Genomic DNA, 20,213 nt, shown 5'->3' with positions numbered 1-20,213 from the left:
TCGACACTGTCAATACCTTTTAGAATTTTGAATGCTTGAATTAGGTCGCCACGTAGTCTTCTTTGTTCAAGACTGAACAGATTCAATTCTTTTAGCCTGTCTGCATATGACATGCCTTTTAAGCCCGGAATAATTCTGGTCGCTCTTCTTTGCACTCTTTCTAGAGCAGCAATATCTTTTTTATAGCGAGGTGACCAGAACTACACACAATATTCAAGATGAGGTCTTACTAGTGCATTGTACAGTTTTAACATTACTTCCCTTGATTTAAATTCAACACTTTTCACAATGTATCCGAGCATCTTGTTAGCCTTTTTTATAGCTTCCCCACATTGTCTAGATGAAGACATTTCTGAGTCAACAAAAACTCCTAGGTCTTTTTCATAGATTCCTTCTCCGATTTCAATATCTCCCATATGATATTTATAATGTACATTTTTATTTCCTGTGTGCAGTACCTTACACTTTTCTCTATTAAATGTCATTTGCCATGTGTCTGCCCAGTTCTGAATCTTGTCTAGATCAATAGTAGTATTTTGATTTTTATAGTGTCTGTGTGACCAGAGTTTAGTAACATAGGCTAGAGAAGTCAAGGTGCCTAAAGAAGAAACAGCCAGCACCCTCCAGTAACCAGGACAAGTATGATGGATTATGTTTCTTTTATATGGCTGACAATACACCATTGTGTACTTGTTTCTACAAACAGTGGTTAATATACACTGGGTACATATCTTTATGGGTGCATAAAACTATGAGTAAAATAGATGGAGCAACCCCCCACAAGCAGTCAACGATTAAAGACGTGGTCATCAAAAGCTTCATTACAATGACAATCAGCTTGCTCTTTTGAGTACAGTAGACAGGTCAGAGCTCCAGTTTTGAAGGCTATAGGATCACATCCAATGCACTGTCCCATTACAGTATGTTCACAAAATATAATTCAATTTGTATTTGCTTCCAAGCAACAGAGGGAGCTATACATGCATCACTGGTGCATACCATCCTGTATTCTGGTAACTGACTGAGGGATCTATATGTGCTTCACTGGTGCATGCCATCCTGTATTCTGGTGACTGACTGAGGGATCTATATGTGCGTCACTGGTGTATACCAGCCTGTATTCTGGTGTCTGGCATAAGAAACACTCTCAAACATGTAAATTGAGTTGCTGATGTCACTGACACCTTTGCATTCCTCTTTACTATTTAATTGTGTGCATTGCTAGTTTAATGAAGCCAGACATTGCCATGTGTCCGTTATAGACGCATTTACACGTCTATTATTAGGCTTTTATGCTGTGCTGCTGAGGCGTCACTTGCTGTTTAAGCTTGTGATTCGCTATGGAACCAAAAGGAGTCAAATCACAATGAATTGATTTAAGGACCATTATTTGTATCCCTGCTGGATATTGAAAGGTGTAGCAAGTTTTTTATGCAACATGTTATTCATTCTCCCAGTTGAGCAGTGACTGGATAATATAGTTGTTTTAGAGGTAGAGGTTGTAATTATGAATTGGAATGGGTTCAATTCTCAATTTGCAAGCAACGTACATAAAGTACTTTGATTAGAAAAAAAAAATTTCTCCCAAAACATAAAAAAATAATGTTATCTTACAATATGAGTTTTATGGATAATTGAAGAGTTACATCATTGATCTTTCTGCAGACAGTATGACAGAGGCCGCCTCCCCTCTACAAGCGTTTTACATCATTGGCAGTTAAACAGACAGCTTTGTCTTTTTAATTGTACCCTGGACCTGTTTATATTTGCCTCAATACTGACTTTGTGTTTTATAATAACCAACATCTCTAGACAATTTTGAGCCCAGTTTGCTCTTAATGAAAGACTTATAATTATTTAGTGATTTTGAGATAGTTGCTCTTACACTGTTAAATATATCTAGAGAAGATGAAACTTGATGAGGGCATCTTTTAACATGAAACTGAAAGTTTCAATCTAGGAAAGTGACTGCATATCAAGATTAAATGTTACATGTGCATTAGGTCTTTGCAGATGCTTGTGTTTTCCGAGTAATTGCCTGTGGTAGAGTGTCCCTCCCCTATATAATGCAAACTTTGCATATATATATATATATATATATATATATATATATATATATATATATATATATATATATATATGCAAGTTTGTATAAGTTTGTATATTCACGTTTTATTATTATTATTGTTATTATTATTATTATATATTTTGTTTTGGGCAGACAGACGAAAGCTGTCCGTCATTGTTTGCTGTTTTAGACTGACGGAAAGCCACTCTCAAAGTGTGGATAGAGTTGAATCCCCATCCCTGTAAAGCTCGTGGGAATGTGGCTGGAGCCTTAATAAGGTAATGGTTTAATTGTTAATTAAGGCTCCAGCAATGATATAAAAGACCCACTCCCATCTCATTAGGGGAGAGATAAACAATTGCTATACATGTTGGTTAAAACCAGCACAGTACTTGTTTAGTTGCTATTATTGTTTGTTTGTTTGGCCAACGCGTCTTTTTGTTTTGTGTCTTTTATGTTTGTTTAAATATTTGTTTTATTATTTAATAGATATACTGAACATCCTTGTGCCTCAGTTTCACCCGCCATTCCTTGTTTTGGAGTCTGTGTTTCTGGTCTGACGTTACCACTGCAAGCCACCATTTCACATTGCCTTTAAGAGATTTTAAGTTGTTAGGTGTTGATTAAATGGAATAAAACTTGTAAGTTACTGAATACAAAGCACGCTCTCCCTCGGCTGCCCTTGTTTACAATTAACCTGTCGTGATCAAACTAAAAGCACTCATATTTTATATGTGATTATTCGTTTTATCCTTTTGATATGACATCATTTGGGTTTGACTTTACTTATATTCTTAGAAATGTGTCACCTCAGCAGTGAATTGGGGCATTGCAATCCTGGTGTGAATCACTTGCATTTGCCAGTTTCAGAACATGTTTATTAACAGTTTTATGGCCTAGATACAGCAATAAATATTGAAGAGTCCTGGGTGAAAGCAAAATTATTATTTATTTATTTATTTTTATTTATTTATTTATTTATTTGGCAGATGCCTTTAGCCAGGTGATTTTTAAATTGTAATTGATTGGTGCTCAATTGTAAAGGTGAGGGAGGGAAATGCAGCTTTTCTTGCTATGAAATGAACACATTATTTAATTGGCTTGTTTAGTGGATGAAACTGGCAACTAATATATTTGTGGTACTGAGTGCACAGCTTGATTTACAACTGCAGTTTGGAGCTGGCTACTGCCATAGAAGTTTGGTTTATTTTTCTCTGCTTGGATAATTATAATTTTTACCGACTATTCCATTTCTTATGTCTGAAAACAATCCATAAATATGGTGTGCCATACAACAATGTGGTCAGGGACCTTCTTATAATATGTTTAGAGAAAATAAAATAAGATGAAACTAGAATGATTACTCATGTTCTTATGCTTATATTCAAAATAAATATAATTTGCATACAAATCATTAGCAGTAATTATGTAAACAATATATTGTTTTATCATCAGTCTTCTGCTTTAAATGTTAACCAAAATAAATAAGTATAAGGTGACATTTTATGTGCGGTTACTTGGGATTTTGAAAAGAGTTGTTAAAACAAATTAAAAAAAACCTTGCAAATTACCATCTTATATTAACTTCAGTTTTTCTTACATTGATAATGAAGATGATCCGCATCCCCATGTGTATTTGTTGTGAGTTGCTGGCTCACGAAAGCTAAGGCATTGGCATCTTAAGACACAGCATCTAGATTGCGTTGGGAAACTAAACAAGTTTTTACAGAAGAAAGCTGATTAATTAGCTAAACAGCAAAATGTGCTTAAAAAATCAGTCAGAGAAGATGAATGTTTTCTACCTGGTTACAATGCATATTTAAAAAAAAAAAAAAAAAAAACTGCACAGCGGGCTGTTGTTGGTGTATTTGCATTGATATTAGAATTGAAAATCAAAACTTGTATTCATTATGTTGCAACATAATTTTAAATTGATATTGTAACATGGAGGTAAAGGAAGAAATCCAGGCAGGTATTGTGGTCTCAAATGCACGGCTCATTTTACAAGAACCAGCGAGTTCAATAAGATAAATGCAATAGTGTCAGTTCATCAGCTGATCAAGTGGGGCAAGGACTCACCCAAAGGCTAAAAAAATTGTTTTGCATATTCACATTATTTAATTAAGAAATATAAACACATTTAAGCATATTACATACATTTAAGTCCACAGGAGTGCTAGTGACATTATTAACTTTAAAAAGTCACCAGTAGAAAAAGCGCAACGCCAGAAAGCTGAAACGAGTGCTGCTACACTGCTGTGTGACTCACAAGCCTTGAGTGCCTCACAAAGCTGCTTCTTACCATGGCAACTCACCACACTGACAAGTCCCTTTCTGAAGGCAAGGCTATGGTAATCATAGCTTGATGAGGCACCTATTGGATTTGGAACTGTTAGAATGTGTTCAATTTTAATTAGTTGAATCTGATATTATATACAACATGAGGAAAACACGTTTTACAGTATGATCCCAAGTAGGGAGACGTTCAGTTGTTAAGGATGGCAGAATAACAGAAGCACTGAAGATTGTGAAGACGTTCAACGAATGCAGCAAGTTGATAAAATGGAAGGACAGCACTGTGAGCAAACTGTTGTTGGCCATGTTTCCTTCTTTCAACTAAATAAGGCAAGATCTTTTAATGGAGTAAACATTTCTTGCCACAACATGACAAGCTACCTTGTTGGTTTTGAATACATGATTTTGTGGTATTGTATTTGTGTCTTTATAGCGAATGTTCCACGTGTGTTGTTTACAGGATTTTTAATTGATGGGGGTATATTTTACATAGCAACTGAAGTCTGTTATTTGAATGCATTAAAATGCTCTCAGCAGAGGCATATATGCAATCAGCTGAACAAAGTAAATTTTAGTACGTTAGCCATTGAGTGGGGGGTGGTAATAACTATTTAGTGATTTGTGCCTCATCTGTCAAAAAAGTCACGAGCCGCCACTGAAATGCAATAAACAATAACAAACACAGGATAAATAACAGGGTTTAATAAACAGTCAGGTAACACATTAAAAAATAATAGAATCTGTGTGTCTGACTGAGTAATTAAAAAAACAGCAGGTTACCACAGCTACCACACTCACTCTGCCAGGCTTACATTTGGCTCCGTCTATCACAGGCATGCATTCCCATCCCACCACCCATTATCTCAATGCACCCACATAGTCCATCAATCCCCTTGGGAGCTCTCCTGCAATTGCATGTTTGCCATCCCGTTGTCTGCGCGAAAGGGACCCTTAACCTGGGCTGGTTGTCGTGTGAGAGACTGTTCTTAGAAGTGCCCCACCCCCCCACGGTTTGTCTGCCTCATTGTTACAATATGTTAGTTTAATACTTTTTTCTTCTTACTAATAATTAATTTAATAAAAGCAAACCCATAAAACTATCAAAGCCTGAATGCTTATATAGTGTAGTGTAGTTACAAATAAATGAAACATCGTTTTTTGATTGGTTAAGAAGTATTTAATTTAAAATACAGAATAATTAACCATTTTGGGTCATGGGTTCATTATTCCTATGTTCATTTGGATTGCCAATCAAAAAGTTTGGGAAACACTGCTCTATGCAATTCCTATATTCTGTGCTGGAGGATGACTCAGTAATGTGAAGCGTGAGTTGGAAGCTTGCTGCTGCTGTAACAGTGAGAATGCTGCTGTATGAAGCTACCTGTTTCAACCACAGTTTCAACCATTGAAAACGGTGGAGCTGTGGTGTTGCAGGATAGCTTGTGGGTGACGTCAGACCAGGAACAACAAACCAGACATAGTACTGGGGTTGAATGTGCTGGTGTGAAAGTTTTAATTACAAATAAACAAGTAAAAGGTTTAAACACAAAAAAATACACTTTTCCAAAACAAAAGGCACAATGGCCAAAACAGACAAATAAAACAGACACGGAACAAACTCTAAATAAAACAAGTATCGCTCTGGTTTAGAACCAGCATGCATAGCAATTGTTTATTACTATTTATTCTTTCTCTTTACCTCCCGACTCTCATTCCACCTCTGAACACACCAAGCTTGTTCAGCTAAAGCTGTGGGTTTTTATATTGTGGCTGAGGGATTAACTGGCTATCAATTACCTAGTTTATCCCTCAACCACGTTCGACACGGCACTTTCTCACGATTTTATCTGGATGGGGCATTTTAACCCCATCCAGCCTGTAAAACAATAACAATAAAACAGGCAGTGCACTCCAGCAGTGATGGTGGCGCTGGCAGCAGTAATGCTGCACTCAGTGAGGGACACTCCGGCAGTAGCAGCAGCACGGTGTACTCCATCAGTGATAGTGGCGCTGGCAGCGGTAATGCAGCCCTCAGTAAGGGACACTCCGGCAGTGGAAGCAGCATTGTGTACTCTGGAGTGCAACCACTGCAGTTGGAAGTGATCTCCTCACCTCTCCCCCTTTCTCTGTAGTCGGCAGTTCCTTTTTCTTGGGCTCTGGCCCCAGAATTTCGAGCAACACAAATGTTACTTCTGCACACAACAAAGCTCCAGATGATGGCAGGCCTCCCCGGGTGATGGCGAACTGGCCTCCCCAGATGATGCAGGCTCGGCAGCCCTAGGCGATGCAGGTTCGGCAGCCCCAGGCGATGCAGGCTCAGCAGCCCTAGACATTGCTGGTAGAAGCAGCTGCAGCTCCTCTTCCTCTTGTGGTGGAGGTAGCTCCAGCTCTTCTGGTAGTGGAGGCAGAAGCAGACGCAACTTCTCTCCTTCTGGTGGTGGAGGTAGTGGCTGTTCTTCTGACAGTGGATGTTGAAGCTGTAGGTAGTCTCCCTCTGGTGGTGGAGGCAGCAGCCTCAGTGTGGGGCACTCCGTCTGCTGTTCCTCCTCCCTCTCCTGTAGGGGGCAGTTGACCGGGAAGTGCCCTCTCCCCGCAGACAGGGCACCAACTCAAAACTTTGAGAAGGTGGAGGTAGGCTTCCCAGCATCTCTGCTGGCAGCTAGTTCTCCTGTCTCCTAAGCAGGGGTGCAGGGTATTCTGACCTTGTCAACAGTGGCAGTGGAGACAGCGGGCCGCCTTCCATTTTTGGCATTCCCTTTGGATTCCTCCTTCTGGGTGTTGGATGCTCGGGCTCCCCCCTTCTGGGCTGTGGACACTCAAGCTCCCCCCTTCTGGATGCTGGACTCTTGGGTTCCCCCATTTTGCCCTCTGGACACAACGGGACTTCAGACTCAACCTTCTCCTCGTCTGTGTCCCAGTCGACCTCTAGGCAGCTTACCTTCTCATGCCCATAGCGACAGCAGTAGGCGCACCACTACTCCCCTTGTACCCACCGGATGGGGTCCCATGGCTGGGTCCGAGGGTTCACCTCCTTGCTTCTCCATCCCTCTTTTGGGCAGGTGCCTGAAGGGGCGGATGGTGGTGTGCCTGGGTTTGTTGTTCTTCTACTTTTCCCCTTGGCTCCTTCTCCTCATTTCTCCTTTCTTCCATTACTGTAGGGAACATTATTTCAAACACAAAACTGACTTACAAGACCATTGCAATAGTCAATCCTAGAGGATATAAAAGCATGCATTAATCTATCTGCGTCATGCCTAGAAAGAATACCTCTCAGTCTTGCAATATTTCTTAAATGAAAAAATAAAATTTTTGTCACATTTTTAACATTAAAACCACCACGGTAGTCATTTTGCTGGTTTTCACTTTCAAAATTTAAATTACTCTGCATGTGTTAAAGATCTGTGGTTATCGGTTGTTGTCTTTTCCTAAATACGTATATTAAATATCCTGATGGCGTTTGAAAGTCAGAATCACAAAAATAAAAAAGTTCTAAGCACTTCTACCTAGAACCGCCAAAAGTAGTGATCTTGACGGCGTGTTACAATACATGCTTTTATTGTCAAGATAACCTACAATAAGTTAACCTACAATACGCTATTTTGTACAAGCCAGTTTGTTGTCTCTACCTCCACTGAGTTTATAGCAGTATGTATTTGAATAAAATATTGTTCAGGTCTAGATATGTGTTATCCAAGTCTCTATTGTAATCTTAACAATTCCTTGGAGAGCTGCCGCCTGGCTGTCTACATGAGCATATATAGTCTGTTATCTTATAATATTACTATTACAATAATTTTTCGAGAAATCTTGATATTTTTGCATTTTGATTTGAGGTAAACTACAGATATACAGCATTTGCATTGGCAGCAGAAATTTATAACGACTTCACTGAAAACAGCATTTCCTGTTTCAAGCTAAACATAAAAAAATACATGGACAAGCAGCTGTTCCAACAAAAGCACGGTGTCGCTGGACACAATACACGTCAAACAAACCTGTCAAATTTGGAATCAAGTTTAGGCTGGCAGCAGACCCTACCTTACTTGTGCAAAGTTGAAACTCGCCCAGCTGGTCAGAGACTGGATGGCAATGTGGTACTTAGGCTGATGTAACCGTGCTTAGGAAAAGGGATGAATATTACCAATGACATTTTTTATTTCACTGTAATTAGCAAAACAGTGGAAGAAACAAAACAGCCTGGTTGGAACAGTAAACAAAACGAGAAGAGAGTTTCCACCATCTGCGCAAAATATAGTACTCTGTGAAAGCAATTACCGGTGTCCAGTTGTTGTATTTTACAATGTACTGGACATGGCAGCTGCCAATTTCGTCGTTTTGCACAATGAATGCACAGGGGAAAATATCATCTTATGATGCTAGCCATGGAGCTTTGGCAGAAACATTTCGATCAGAAAGCTGCAAAGCAGCAGGGAAACGCAGCTCAACCTGGATACAGTGCGCATCAAATGACACACGCAACAGAAAACAATGGCAGGTAACTAAAGGCAATAAAAATAAAATGTCTGATATCTGTGCCCAGTGTGAAAGAGCAGTGTGTGGTAAATGCACACGACAAGTAGATACGCGTTACATCTGTGTGGATTGTGCTAATACGGGGGCTACTTTTAAGTATGTTTCCTTGAATACGCATTCCTGTTACACAATGTGAACAGAGTTTTTTCTTTTTTATAAATAATGATTTTGATTTTACAGTTCTGTATGTAAGCCTACATATAACCAGTTTACATCTGGTTACACAATATTTTATTTTGAAATGTTTATTTTATTATAGTTTTCATTTTTTGAAGTCGTGCTATGTGAAAAGAAAAGCCTTTTATGTTATCTTTGTAAATAACTACTTCGTTTTTACAATTTTGTATGTACATATAGCAGTTTACACCAGTTTACACAATATCTTCTTTTTAAATGTTTATTTTATTATAGTTTTTCATTTTTTTACGTCATACATTATATGTGCTAATTTCAGAAAAAAGCCTTTTATGTTATTTTTGTAAATAATTACTTAGTTTTTCCAATTTTGTATGTACATATAGCAGTTTACACCTATTTACATTATATCTTCTTTTGAAATGTTTATGTTATTATAGTTTTTCATTTTTTTACGTCACGCATATGCTCTAATTTCGAAAATAAAGCCTTTAAATACAATGTTTCTGCTATGCAAATGTTAGAGTGGATGTTCATAAATAAATCTTTTGAGTTGTATCTGATAGTTTGCATTTCATTTTCATGTCGAAGCTGTTTAAAATATACCCATCAAAATGACTACTGCTGGCGGTTCTAGGTAGTAGCATAAACCCGGCGGTTCTAGTGTTAAAGTGTGCTTCGAAAGAAAGTTCTGTATCAAATATAACACCTAGGTTTTTTACTTCAGCAATTAGCAGTAATAAGTTCTTTAGACCTCTACAGCCACAGCATAGGAACTATTTTTCACTGAGGAAGGATACATTCAATACAAATTAAAGTGTAAAATTGAATGTGTTTTTGTTTTCTTTTAATAAAAGGAACATATTCACGACAAAGCCAGGGAATGCTGTAATGTTATAACTACTGCACTCCCTGTCAGGACAGGACAGGACTGAATCTAAATTATTTTAATTCCACTATTGCATATAACACTATTGCATATACAGAATATACAAACAGATTTGGTGTGCAGTGTCTTCAAATGCTCTGTGTATAAGCAGAAAACACACGCAAATACACACAGAGGCACAACACTCACAACACACAGACACAACACACATACACACACACACACAAACACACACACATACACATAAATACACAGACAGACACACAGATGCACATACACACACACAACACACACAGATACACATACACACACAGGCACAGACAGTCAGGGACACATAAACACACACACACACACACACACACAGACACACACATCCTCTCACACTGCACACATACAGCAAATTTAATAAAGGGACCATGTGTCCAGATAAGTAAATACAGATGAGGCTTTTCTTTCTATTATGTGCAATGTGCTATCTGCTATCTGTCAACAGCATTGTTTTGTGCACAACACACTGCAAAAAGAGCAAAACATGTAAAGTATTCTTAATGTGATATGAAGGGTTATAAGCACAAAATATCACACATACAATATAGATATAAGAAAATACTACTAATAGTATAATAATGTTTGTATTATGTGGGGTGGGATCAGTTGTGTGACAGATATATATGATTGATATTGACATGAGTGTGTTCATAATCAAAAACCTATCAGGAGCTAGTTTTGACTCCCATGGTATTCTGGTGGGACATTTCAATGTGGGGAGAATAAGCAGATGGTGAAATTAACAAGAGTGATTATTTAAAAAAGGTTTACATTGCATTTTATGACATATAATGACAATGTACAGATATGATGGCATGCTGCAATACGAGAATGTCACAGAATTAATAACCTCATTGTTTTTGCATACTGCTTTATGTAACTGTGGTTACCATAGCGACAGTGAACTCCAATATTCCAGACCTGCACTTGTCATTGGAGCAAAAAGAGAAAAACACACACAGTTCCTAACCTTTTGCAATGACTACATATCGCAGGAACAAAAAAAAATGAAATACAGTGCCCATAAGTATTGATTTGTTCCAATATTATTCCCTTGAGTGGCCTGCAATAAATGTGGATTTTGATTCAGTTTTTTACCGGGGTAGAAACATAAGGGCTTTTGGTAAATCCATTAGAACATTACTGGAATCCATTAAAGAGGGAGGTGGAGAGAAATGTCAACAAATAATGAGCAGGTCAAACAGGTCTAGCAAGAAGCATACTAAAAGACACATAATAAATTCAATAACAAATGTTTTGACGCAAGACTTTAAGAAAGACTTCTAGTCAAAACATTTATCAATACATTTCTTTTAGTATTTCATTGATAGGTTAAATGGTAGCTGTATCGGTCCATAGAAAACAAAGAGTAGGAGAAGTAATACCTTTTATTGGACTAACTAAACAATAATTCATTACAAGCTTTCAAGATCTCAGGGGTCTCTTCTTCAGGTGAAAGTAGGAAAGAGAGATTGATGCTTACATACAAAGGTGTCATCAGAACTTTAACAAAAATAACCCATTTTGGAATTACTACAATTCTAATACTGTAAGGCAAGAAGCTGTGTTGAAAAAATAAATAAATAAATAAACATCCACGGCAACTTACAGGTGTTACAGGGCAGTACAGGGTTACAATGCAAGATTAATATTTAAAAGCAGTATAGTTTATAGTAAGTGCAAATGATACTACTAAAATACAATAAGAAATAGGATGCAACAAGTTACAATTACAACAAGTTATATCTGCAGTGACATATTAGTAGTGCAATAGTGCAAGGATAGTGCATTAGCTGAGGATCCAGTAACAGGGTGCATAAATCAGGCAAGTCCAGTGCATAGTAGGAAGGTAGATCAAGAGATATAAACAAGTGGGTCTTGAACAAATAAATGCATAAATAAATAACTAAAGAAAAAAAAATAACAAATACAAATATAATATTAATATTAATTATTGTTTAGTAACAATAATCAGCCACCTGTCTTCAGCAGCAGCAAATCTACAGATGATTTAATTAAGGTTTCCCTGCATAACATTTCATCGAGGCTAACTGTCCAGAGACATTACACAGTTGTATTTATTTGTAAGCACCGCTGTCTAATTACACACCATCTACTCCTGAATAAACACACCAGGCTCAGTGCAGCAGCTGCTTCTGATTGCACTGTGTGGACAGCAGCACACTGGAGTTTTCTTTCTGCTGCTGCTCTGGCTTATTATTTTATCTAACCATTGCAACCTTTCATTAAGCTAAACTGCCTGGGTTTATCAATCATGTTATTGTTATTTATTTATTGATAGATTTATTTTCTTTCACATCCAGAATGTAAGAACATGCCTATCTACACCAAGATAACAATGACTTTGAAAAGTAACATTAGGAAGACATAATATAGAAGGAATTTTAAATCATGCCTGAATAGCTTTCACTTTGACTTGTGAACTAAGATGGCTATATTGACTTTATGTTCAGTCCATATCTGTACTCTGTGATTTCCTAAGTCAAGTTCGATTGTGGGTGTTTAACAAGAAAGACATCATCTTTTCATGTGAGTAATTTTACAAGCTGCCACAATGTCAAAGCCTAACATTTGTAGAGTTACAGAAAGCATACATGCTAAATATGTTAATGATCTTTACAGTGGCTTAACAGGTCTACCATATTAGATCAACACTATTGGGATCTGGAGACCTGGGACAGATTTACTAAGATTTTATTCCAGAGAAATATAAACTACCAGTGTTTCAAAACTGACTCTGAGTGGCTCACAGACGCATGGTGCGCAGGGTGGGTCAAACAGTCAGTTGAGCACAGGGTTTGCTGGTGATTCCGGAGGGAGCGTCGCATTGAGTCTGGCACTCCTGCGGGTATGGAGGCAAAACAAGAAGGGAATGTTTCTCCTCGTCTCGCTGCAGTGGACCCTACTGATCAAGCGCAGTGTCTCCTCGTCACGATGCAGTGGACCCTACTGATCAAGCGTAGTGTCTCCTCGTCACGCTGCAGTGTTCCCTACTGATCAAGTGTAGTATCTCCTCGTCACGCTGCAGTGGACCCTACTGATCAAGCGCAGTGTCTCCTCGTCACGCTGCAGTGGACCCTACTGATCAAGCGCAGTGTCTCCTCGTCACGCTACAGTGGACCCTACTGATCAAGCGCAGTGTCTCCTCGTCACGCTGCAGTGGACCCTACTGATCAAGCGCAGTGTCTCCTCGTCACGCTGCAGTGGACCCTACTGATCAAGTGTAGTATCTCCTCGTCACGCTGCAGTGGACCCTACTGATCAAGCGCAGTGTCTCCTCGTCACGCTGCAGTGGACCCTACTGATCAAGCGCAGTATCTCCTCGTCACACTGCAGTGGACCCTACTGATCAAGCGTCTGATAAGCTCAAACGGTGCCTGCAGGGCTAGCCTTTGTCCTCCAGAGATCGGTAGCTCACTGTAATCCGCTCTTGAGTTTGAGTGTGAAAGAGAAAATTGTCCATTAAAAATCATCTGTTTCACTGACACATTGTTTAAATGCTGGCCAAATCAATGACACAGATGTCTTTCACAAATCCATTTTATTTAATGTTTACATACCATTCAACCAGAGACACCTTCACCAGGGAAACTTCACTTTTCCACTTAGACTTCTTCAATAATGGCCAAATGTTTTTTTTAGGAATTAAAGTTTAGCTGTAGGCTTCCCCAGTATCACCGGTTTGATCCTTGATGAAGTAGTTATTGTCTAACTCTAAAGCATATTATGATATCGGACATTTTTGGTGGCACTAAATCTAGTGAACAACTTGTCTGATTGTGATGAAACTTAATAAGAACATTCTATAGTACAAGTTATTAAATATCAGGGTCTAAGGGTACACCTATCAATCAGTATGTATGTGTATTTCACACCTGTATTTTTACATATATCTAGTAAACACCTTTTTAAAATGTGAGGACATTCTTTACCAAAAGCTATTCACAGTATATCTGGATATACTATGGAAGCATTCATTTTTACATATGCATACTGTGGCTTACAGTGAACTGCTATAGTTATAGTTTTATGATTTGACTTGTTTTCACTTTGACTCATATAAAGCCCACTTTTACTGCCACAAAATTACAATCCCCCTTCCTTCCTGTTTTATGGATAATAGGACCCCCCCCCTGAGTCTCACAGCTTTGTTCAATGCTACCTGCAGGAAACTATGTGGGATCAGGTGGTCCTATTACCAGACATTAAGGGCGTCAACTTGTATAATTAGGGCTGGATAAATGAGATTTTAAGAATGCTACAATGCTGATGGGAGGTAAGAAACTGTTTTGAAGGAGTTGTTTTACACTCCTAGGCAGCTTTTATAAGGACCTGCTGCACACAATGATCTTCTGGTGTCTATTTCAGGTCAATGTAAAGACAAGTCTCATGTTTATCAATATTGCAAAAGAGCCATCATGTTATCATGGTTTCCTTAACTGAAAATCACTAAAAGCCACTTCTGGTAGTGTAAGAGATCCCTGGTTTATAGTGCAGAGAAAACAACCACACAACAGCTGTTTAAACTCATACTGAATATGCAGCTTCACTCCCACACACCCAGAAAGCAAACCGGGTAAAACATGACTCGCAACTACTAATTATATCTTAACTCATGCTGGTAAAGCACAGCAGCATTAATTTTAAGGTTGTTTCTGTTGAAATGTGTAGGCTAGATGGTGGAGCAACAGGCTAATTCACTAGTCTCTCTTGCTTTTACCTCTTGAGTCCTGAGTTCCAGTCAAGGGGTTCAAGGTCAGCATTGAGGCGAAGCTATCGTGGGGCCTGTCTGCCTCTTGGCATGCTGTTTAGGGAAGGTCAAGCGAATATATTCACAGAAGTTATCAAGAACAGAAAAGCTAAGCAAAAATGAAAACAAAGGCATAAAGGTTGATCTTTTATTGTCAAACTATTATTATAATTCTGATAACATTTTATAGATGATATCTGAAGGGGCTGTGGGCTTACAGAGTAGCAATTGAACGTACTGAATTTGTAAATTGAAAGAAACTTCATTAATTTTCTAAATGACCAGAATAAACCCAGAGGCCAATGTAACTTCATTCCTCTATTGAAGTAACAGTTGCCTTGTATGGTACATGAAGGGCCTCTATCACCTTGAATGTATCAGATGCATGTACATAAAATTGTGTTTTTTTTCTTGCTCTGTGTGCAAGTGTTTCCTAAAACTCACATCCTGCTTCCTAAGTTGCCTGTCTAAAAATATCTTGTGTGAGTGAACTGCTGCCGTGAGTGGCAGGGACTTCTAGCATTTATACGAATTCTCTACATTAAAAAAATATGGAGGCTCGTGGAGTTTAAAAAAAAACTATCAACAGGAGTATGTGTGGCAGTAAACTATTATCGCAAATCAAAAAGACTTACTTTAAAAGAAGACTGGATGACCACCGACTTTACAGTAAGTAGTATAGTTATTGTTTTAAAAGCCATAGTCGTGGTGTAATATTTGTTGTAGACTGTTAATTTAGCGGTTCGATATGATATAGGCTTGTCCAAAATGAGTATGCGAATTTTCAAGAGCATCTTCTGTGTGACTGTTTATGGTAACAAAGTTTTGAAGAAGCCTGTTGTTGTCTTCTTTTAAATCATCTAGTGTTGGATTACTAGGAATTAAGGGTATTTTTTTTCTTTATGTGTTTCCATTTGAACTGTAAATTGGGAATAGACTCTACATAGAAGGTACTTAGTTTCAGTGGTGTATGTTTGGAATTATGATATTTGTGGAGAGGGTCAGGTCGGGTCGGGTATGGACATATTTCAAAGGTCTCGAGCTCAGGTCAGGTTCAGATTTGCTTGGTCAGGTCTCGCTCAGATCGGGTTTTAACCGAACAGACCTTTATCTAGTACCATGCTAAGTTCTTAGTTGGCTTGTATTGCCCTCCAGGAAGTCTGTTGCTGCTTTACTTCCTTGGTTAATTCGCACCAGCAGTGTCTTCTGGGTCATGTTACTGGCTGAAAGCATGTCAGTCAGTAGGGGAAGCAGACGATTGGTTGTTGACAGGACTGAATCCAGTAAAGTGGTTGAGCTGTTGAGCTGTAAGAAATTGTGATTTGCTTCAGGGTCCTGGTGACCAACAAACTGATGGCGTTTGTTCTTTGGCACAAACTGTTGTGTCTGGACCCTCCCCAGGGGCTGCTGGAACAGGTCCTGAAGAAGCTGGTTATTTTTTTCTGGAATGGAAATCACTGGCTGCAACCAGCCATGCTGCACCTGGCCCGAGACAAGTGGGGTAGGGGCTCATTGACATCCCTTCCTGGTAGCTGCTTTCAGGCTACAAGTGGCCCAGAGACTGCTGTACACCCCTGAACTGAGCTGGAGGGGTCTGTCTCTGTCTCTCCTGGCTGTCCGCCCCCACCCCCACCCTAACCCCCCCGGGTCGAACCAGTTTCCCTGCAAAGTAAGTGACAGGAACGTTTTTATAAGAATATTTTAAATGCCTGAATCAAATCAAATTTTCATACAAAAAGTACATCAAAGCATTATACAATACTAAGCAAAGAAAGTTGCAATAAATTACATTGTATAGAGATCCCAAAGCGTGTCGCACACACAATAAATTGAACAATGAAACTATTAAATTAAAAACAGTGTAATACAGAATATGTTGAAAACATCAATTTAAAAAAGAGATACATATGTTTCTCTTTTTCTTACAAGTAACAAATGACCTAAAATAGAGCCCTGTGGAACTATGCAGACAACTTCAGACATGTTGATTTCTCCTCCCCAACAGAGACGAATTGTAACTTATCGGAAAAATAAGACCTTAACCAAGATAAGACACCTCCTGACAATCCCACTGAGCTTTCAAGATGATTCAATAGAATTGAATGGTCCACAGTATCAAAAGCAGCACGAGTCAGAGCTTATCAACAGATAATTTACATCTCTAACAAAGGCTGTTTCGGTGCCATGTGCAGCGCGAAATCCAGACTGACATTTTTCATATACGCTATTAAGAGCTAGAAATGAGTGTGCTTTAATGGAAACAACTCTCTAAAACCTCATCAAAAAATGGCAGATTGGAGATTGGCCTATAATTATTAAGACCTCAGGTCCAAATTAGTTTTCTTGAGCAATGGCTTTACCACAGCTACCTTAGGTGCTAAGGGAGCTATACTGAAGGAAAGTGATCCATTTCTAATTTTTAAAATTCAAGACTGACTTCTTGTATTACAGCATGGTTCAGAATTTGGATCATTTTAAGATGCAGTGGTGCATTGGGAAGGCAGTGTGTGGGGGTGAGGGAAGAAGGAAAGCTAATTTTAAACTTTTAGCAACGTGATGGACCAAAACTTGTAATGTGCTGATTGCATTTACTGCTTCTGCTGTTTTATGATTTACAATTTAATTGTTGGATTGTATTTTTGTGCACTTGAATTTTTTCCCGTTTAAATTAAAGGGATTTTAAGATCCAAATTAAATTCTCTCTCTCTCTCTCTCTCTCTCTCTCTCTCTCTCTCTCTCTCTCTGTCTGTGCGTGAATGCGTGTGTGCGTGTGCGTGTGTGTTAATTCTATTATCGCCATAATTTGTAAGAAGTTGGGGGCGTTGAAGCAGATATGATCTACATCACGTGCTATGTTTTTTTTTTTCAAAAGACTCCCAGATCTAGCCGCACAAGTGTTTTTTTTAAATTATAATAGAGATAACAAACGCACTCATTGGGATTTTAATGAAATGTAAATACAAGCTCTAAGACTAAAAGAATCAGCTGGATTGTACGATATATGTTACTTGAAAAACTGTGGTTATATGGTGTGCGCAGTGTGAAAGCGTTTGGGAACGCGGACTTGGAAAGGGGATAGGGACAGCAGACAGGCATGGCAGAGTGGACAGTGTGATACGTTCAGGGTAGACAACGATTGCTTCAAATGGATTAAAAAATAATACAAAGCATAGCCTATAATAAAGATTCAACCCGTTTTCTGAATGCAGTTTGAGACTTTGAACCAGGAGACTGCGAGTTAGCATGGCTTGCTTCAAATGAAAAGAAACAAGCTTTGCTGCGTGGCTTCATATTGTTACCAAGTTAAAACTTATAGCTAGTTTATGTAAAGAAAGGGTTTGATGAATATTATTATTTGCATTGTACTTTACAAGAAATTTGCGTTAATTTGCTGCACTTTTTGGATATAAAGACATTCAACCTCGCCTGCCTGCACAAGGAATTATGATGGATTAATTCTGTGAAGACCTTCTGTCGTTGGTTTTATTTTCTTCCTACATCTAACGGTCTTACTGGATTTTCTTTCCGTTTCTCTCCCTCTCCCCCACTCCTTTCAGAATGGCACGGTTTGGAGACGGGGTGGCCGGCAGACTTGGATCCGGAGATGGTGGCTCAGAACGCAGCCGAAACAGACAGGGAGTCCCGGTCTCATCTGGAGGAGTTTCGGCAGCTTATAAGCAGTCAAAAGCGCAAAGAGCCCGAACGATGGCTCTGTACAACCCCATCCCTGTCAGGCAAAACTGTTTTACTGTCAACAGATCTTTATTCATTTTTGGAGAGGACAACGTTGTCAGGAAATACGCAAAGAAGATCATTGAATGGCCATATCCTTTTTTAAACGGTAAACAAATAACTGAACATGATATTGCACTGTCTTTATATTATTTTGATAAATAACTAACACCATAATGCATATACATTTCCAAACATTGTGCCACTGACATTTTTTTCGGATGCTGGAGTGTGCACCACAAGCATAATATAGCGTGTTTTTCTTTTTTTCTTTTTTTTTTGTAGAAGTCTAACACTTACAGTAGTAACCACTTACTCTAACCCAGTACTTGTAGCTTTGGTAGTCTAACCTTACTTTTATAAATAATTAGGTTATAATATCTTATGTAAGTATATGAAGCCACAATGTCACTAGCAGCAACACAAGCCCCTGTTTATATGGTGTATGCTTTTTGTACATTTGACTAGTTTCTTTGGAGTTCGAGTCCCCAGCCCATTTTAGTTATGCCTCGCCTTTGCTTTATACATCCGTGCTGGCAATGCCTATACCGGGAGATTCTGTCTGTATCGTGGTGCGTCCAAAACCTCTCACGCTACTACTAAAAATATAGACAACTGCTAATCTTCTTAACATTCAAGTTGGTTAAGGCATTTTAGCATTCAAGTCAAATAATAATAATAAATATAATTAATAATAATAATATATAATTATATTAATAATTCAGTAACCTACCACATGATATATATATATATAATATATATAGATATATATATATATATATATTATATTAGAGATATATATATATATATATATTATATATAGATATGTGTGTTGTGTAAAAAAATTATTATGACATTAAAGAACTAATTCACAAGCCCAATCTTGTCCTAAATCGGATGTCCAAAATGTGAGCAGAAGTAAAAAAAATGTACCTGTTGAAAATGTGTACTGAGAGTTTATTTTGTTTTATTTATTTCCATTTGACCGAACGTTATTAGTTGTAATTTTTCAACATGTTAGTTTTGCAGTTTTGTTTTTTTTTTTTTTTTTTTGGCATGTGCATTTCCAGTGATGCGATGCCCTCATTATTATCAATGTTATTGGGAGACCAAATATTTCAGGCATAGACGCCGGAGACGGGTGGGGCAAAGGGCCACTGTCCACGCACTTTTTAAAAAGGGGGCGGGGGGGACTTTGACTCGCTTCGGCTGACTAGTATATATATATATATATATATATATATATATATATATAATATAATATATGCAAGTTTGCATTATATAGGGGAGGGACACTCCACCACAGGCAATTACTCGGAAAACACAAGCATCTGCGGTGTACACAATTGAAGGCGGATGAAAGAAAATGTTTTTAAAAAATGGACACAAAGAAGTTTAAAAGATAAAAAAATATTTTATTTTCAGGACGTTTTGGGCAAAAGCCCTTCTTCAGCTGTTTAAAAAGAAAAGTAGACACAGTGCAGTAAACTTGTTGTTGTTCAAGAACTGTAATCATACAAAAAATCTGTGGATGGTGTCATGATTATTAGAATAGAATGTTCATTCCCAGAGGTTCCAAAGTTCTCAGTTTGAAGATAAATTCTGGTTTCTTTTGTTTCCGAGCAACATTTGTTCCATAGCATTGATTGATCACACAGACTGTGATGTCTTCAGCAGTGTGATCATCACTGTTGAAGTGATGGGCTACTGGAAATGCAGTGGTGTTAATGTGAATGCTTCTT

The 20,213-nt window shown here is 38.2% G+C and overlaps 1 protein-coding gene across 1 annotated transcript in view; it reads left to right on the top strand.

Moving 5' to 3' along the window:
- LOC121330696 overlaps positions 1-18,636 on the top strand; it is a 93,952-nt gene extending 75,316 nt beyond the window's left edge. Inside the window, exon 3 of the mRNA XM_041277423.1 lies at positions 18,297-18,636. Coding sequence (XP_041133357.1) covers positions 18,297-18,636 — 340 coding nt within the window. The remainder of the gene's footprint in view (positions 1-18,296) is intronic.
- Positions 18,637-20,213: the final 1,577 nt, after the last annotated feature.

The sequence above is a fragment of the Polyodon spathula genome, chromosome 18 (genome assembly GCF_017654505.1).
Source record: "Polyodon spathula isolate WHYD16114869_AA chromosome 18, ASM1765450v1, whole genome shotgun sequence".
Classification (NCBI taxonomy): Eukaryota; Metazoa; Chordata; class Actinopteri; order Acipenseriformes; family Polyodontidae; genus Polyodon; species Polyodon spathula.
Note: the sequence above shows the minus strand (reverse complement) of the source record. Positions and strands in the feature narration are given on the sequence as shown.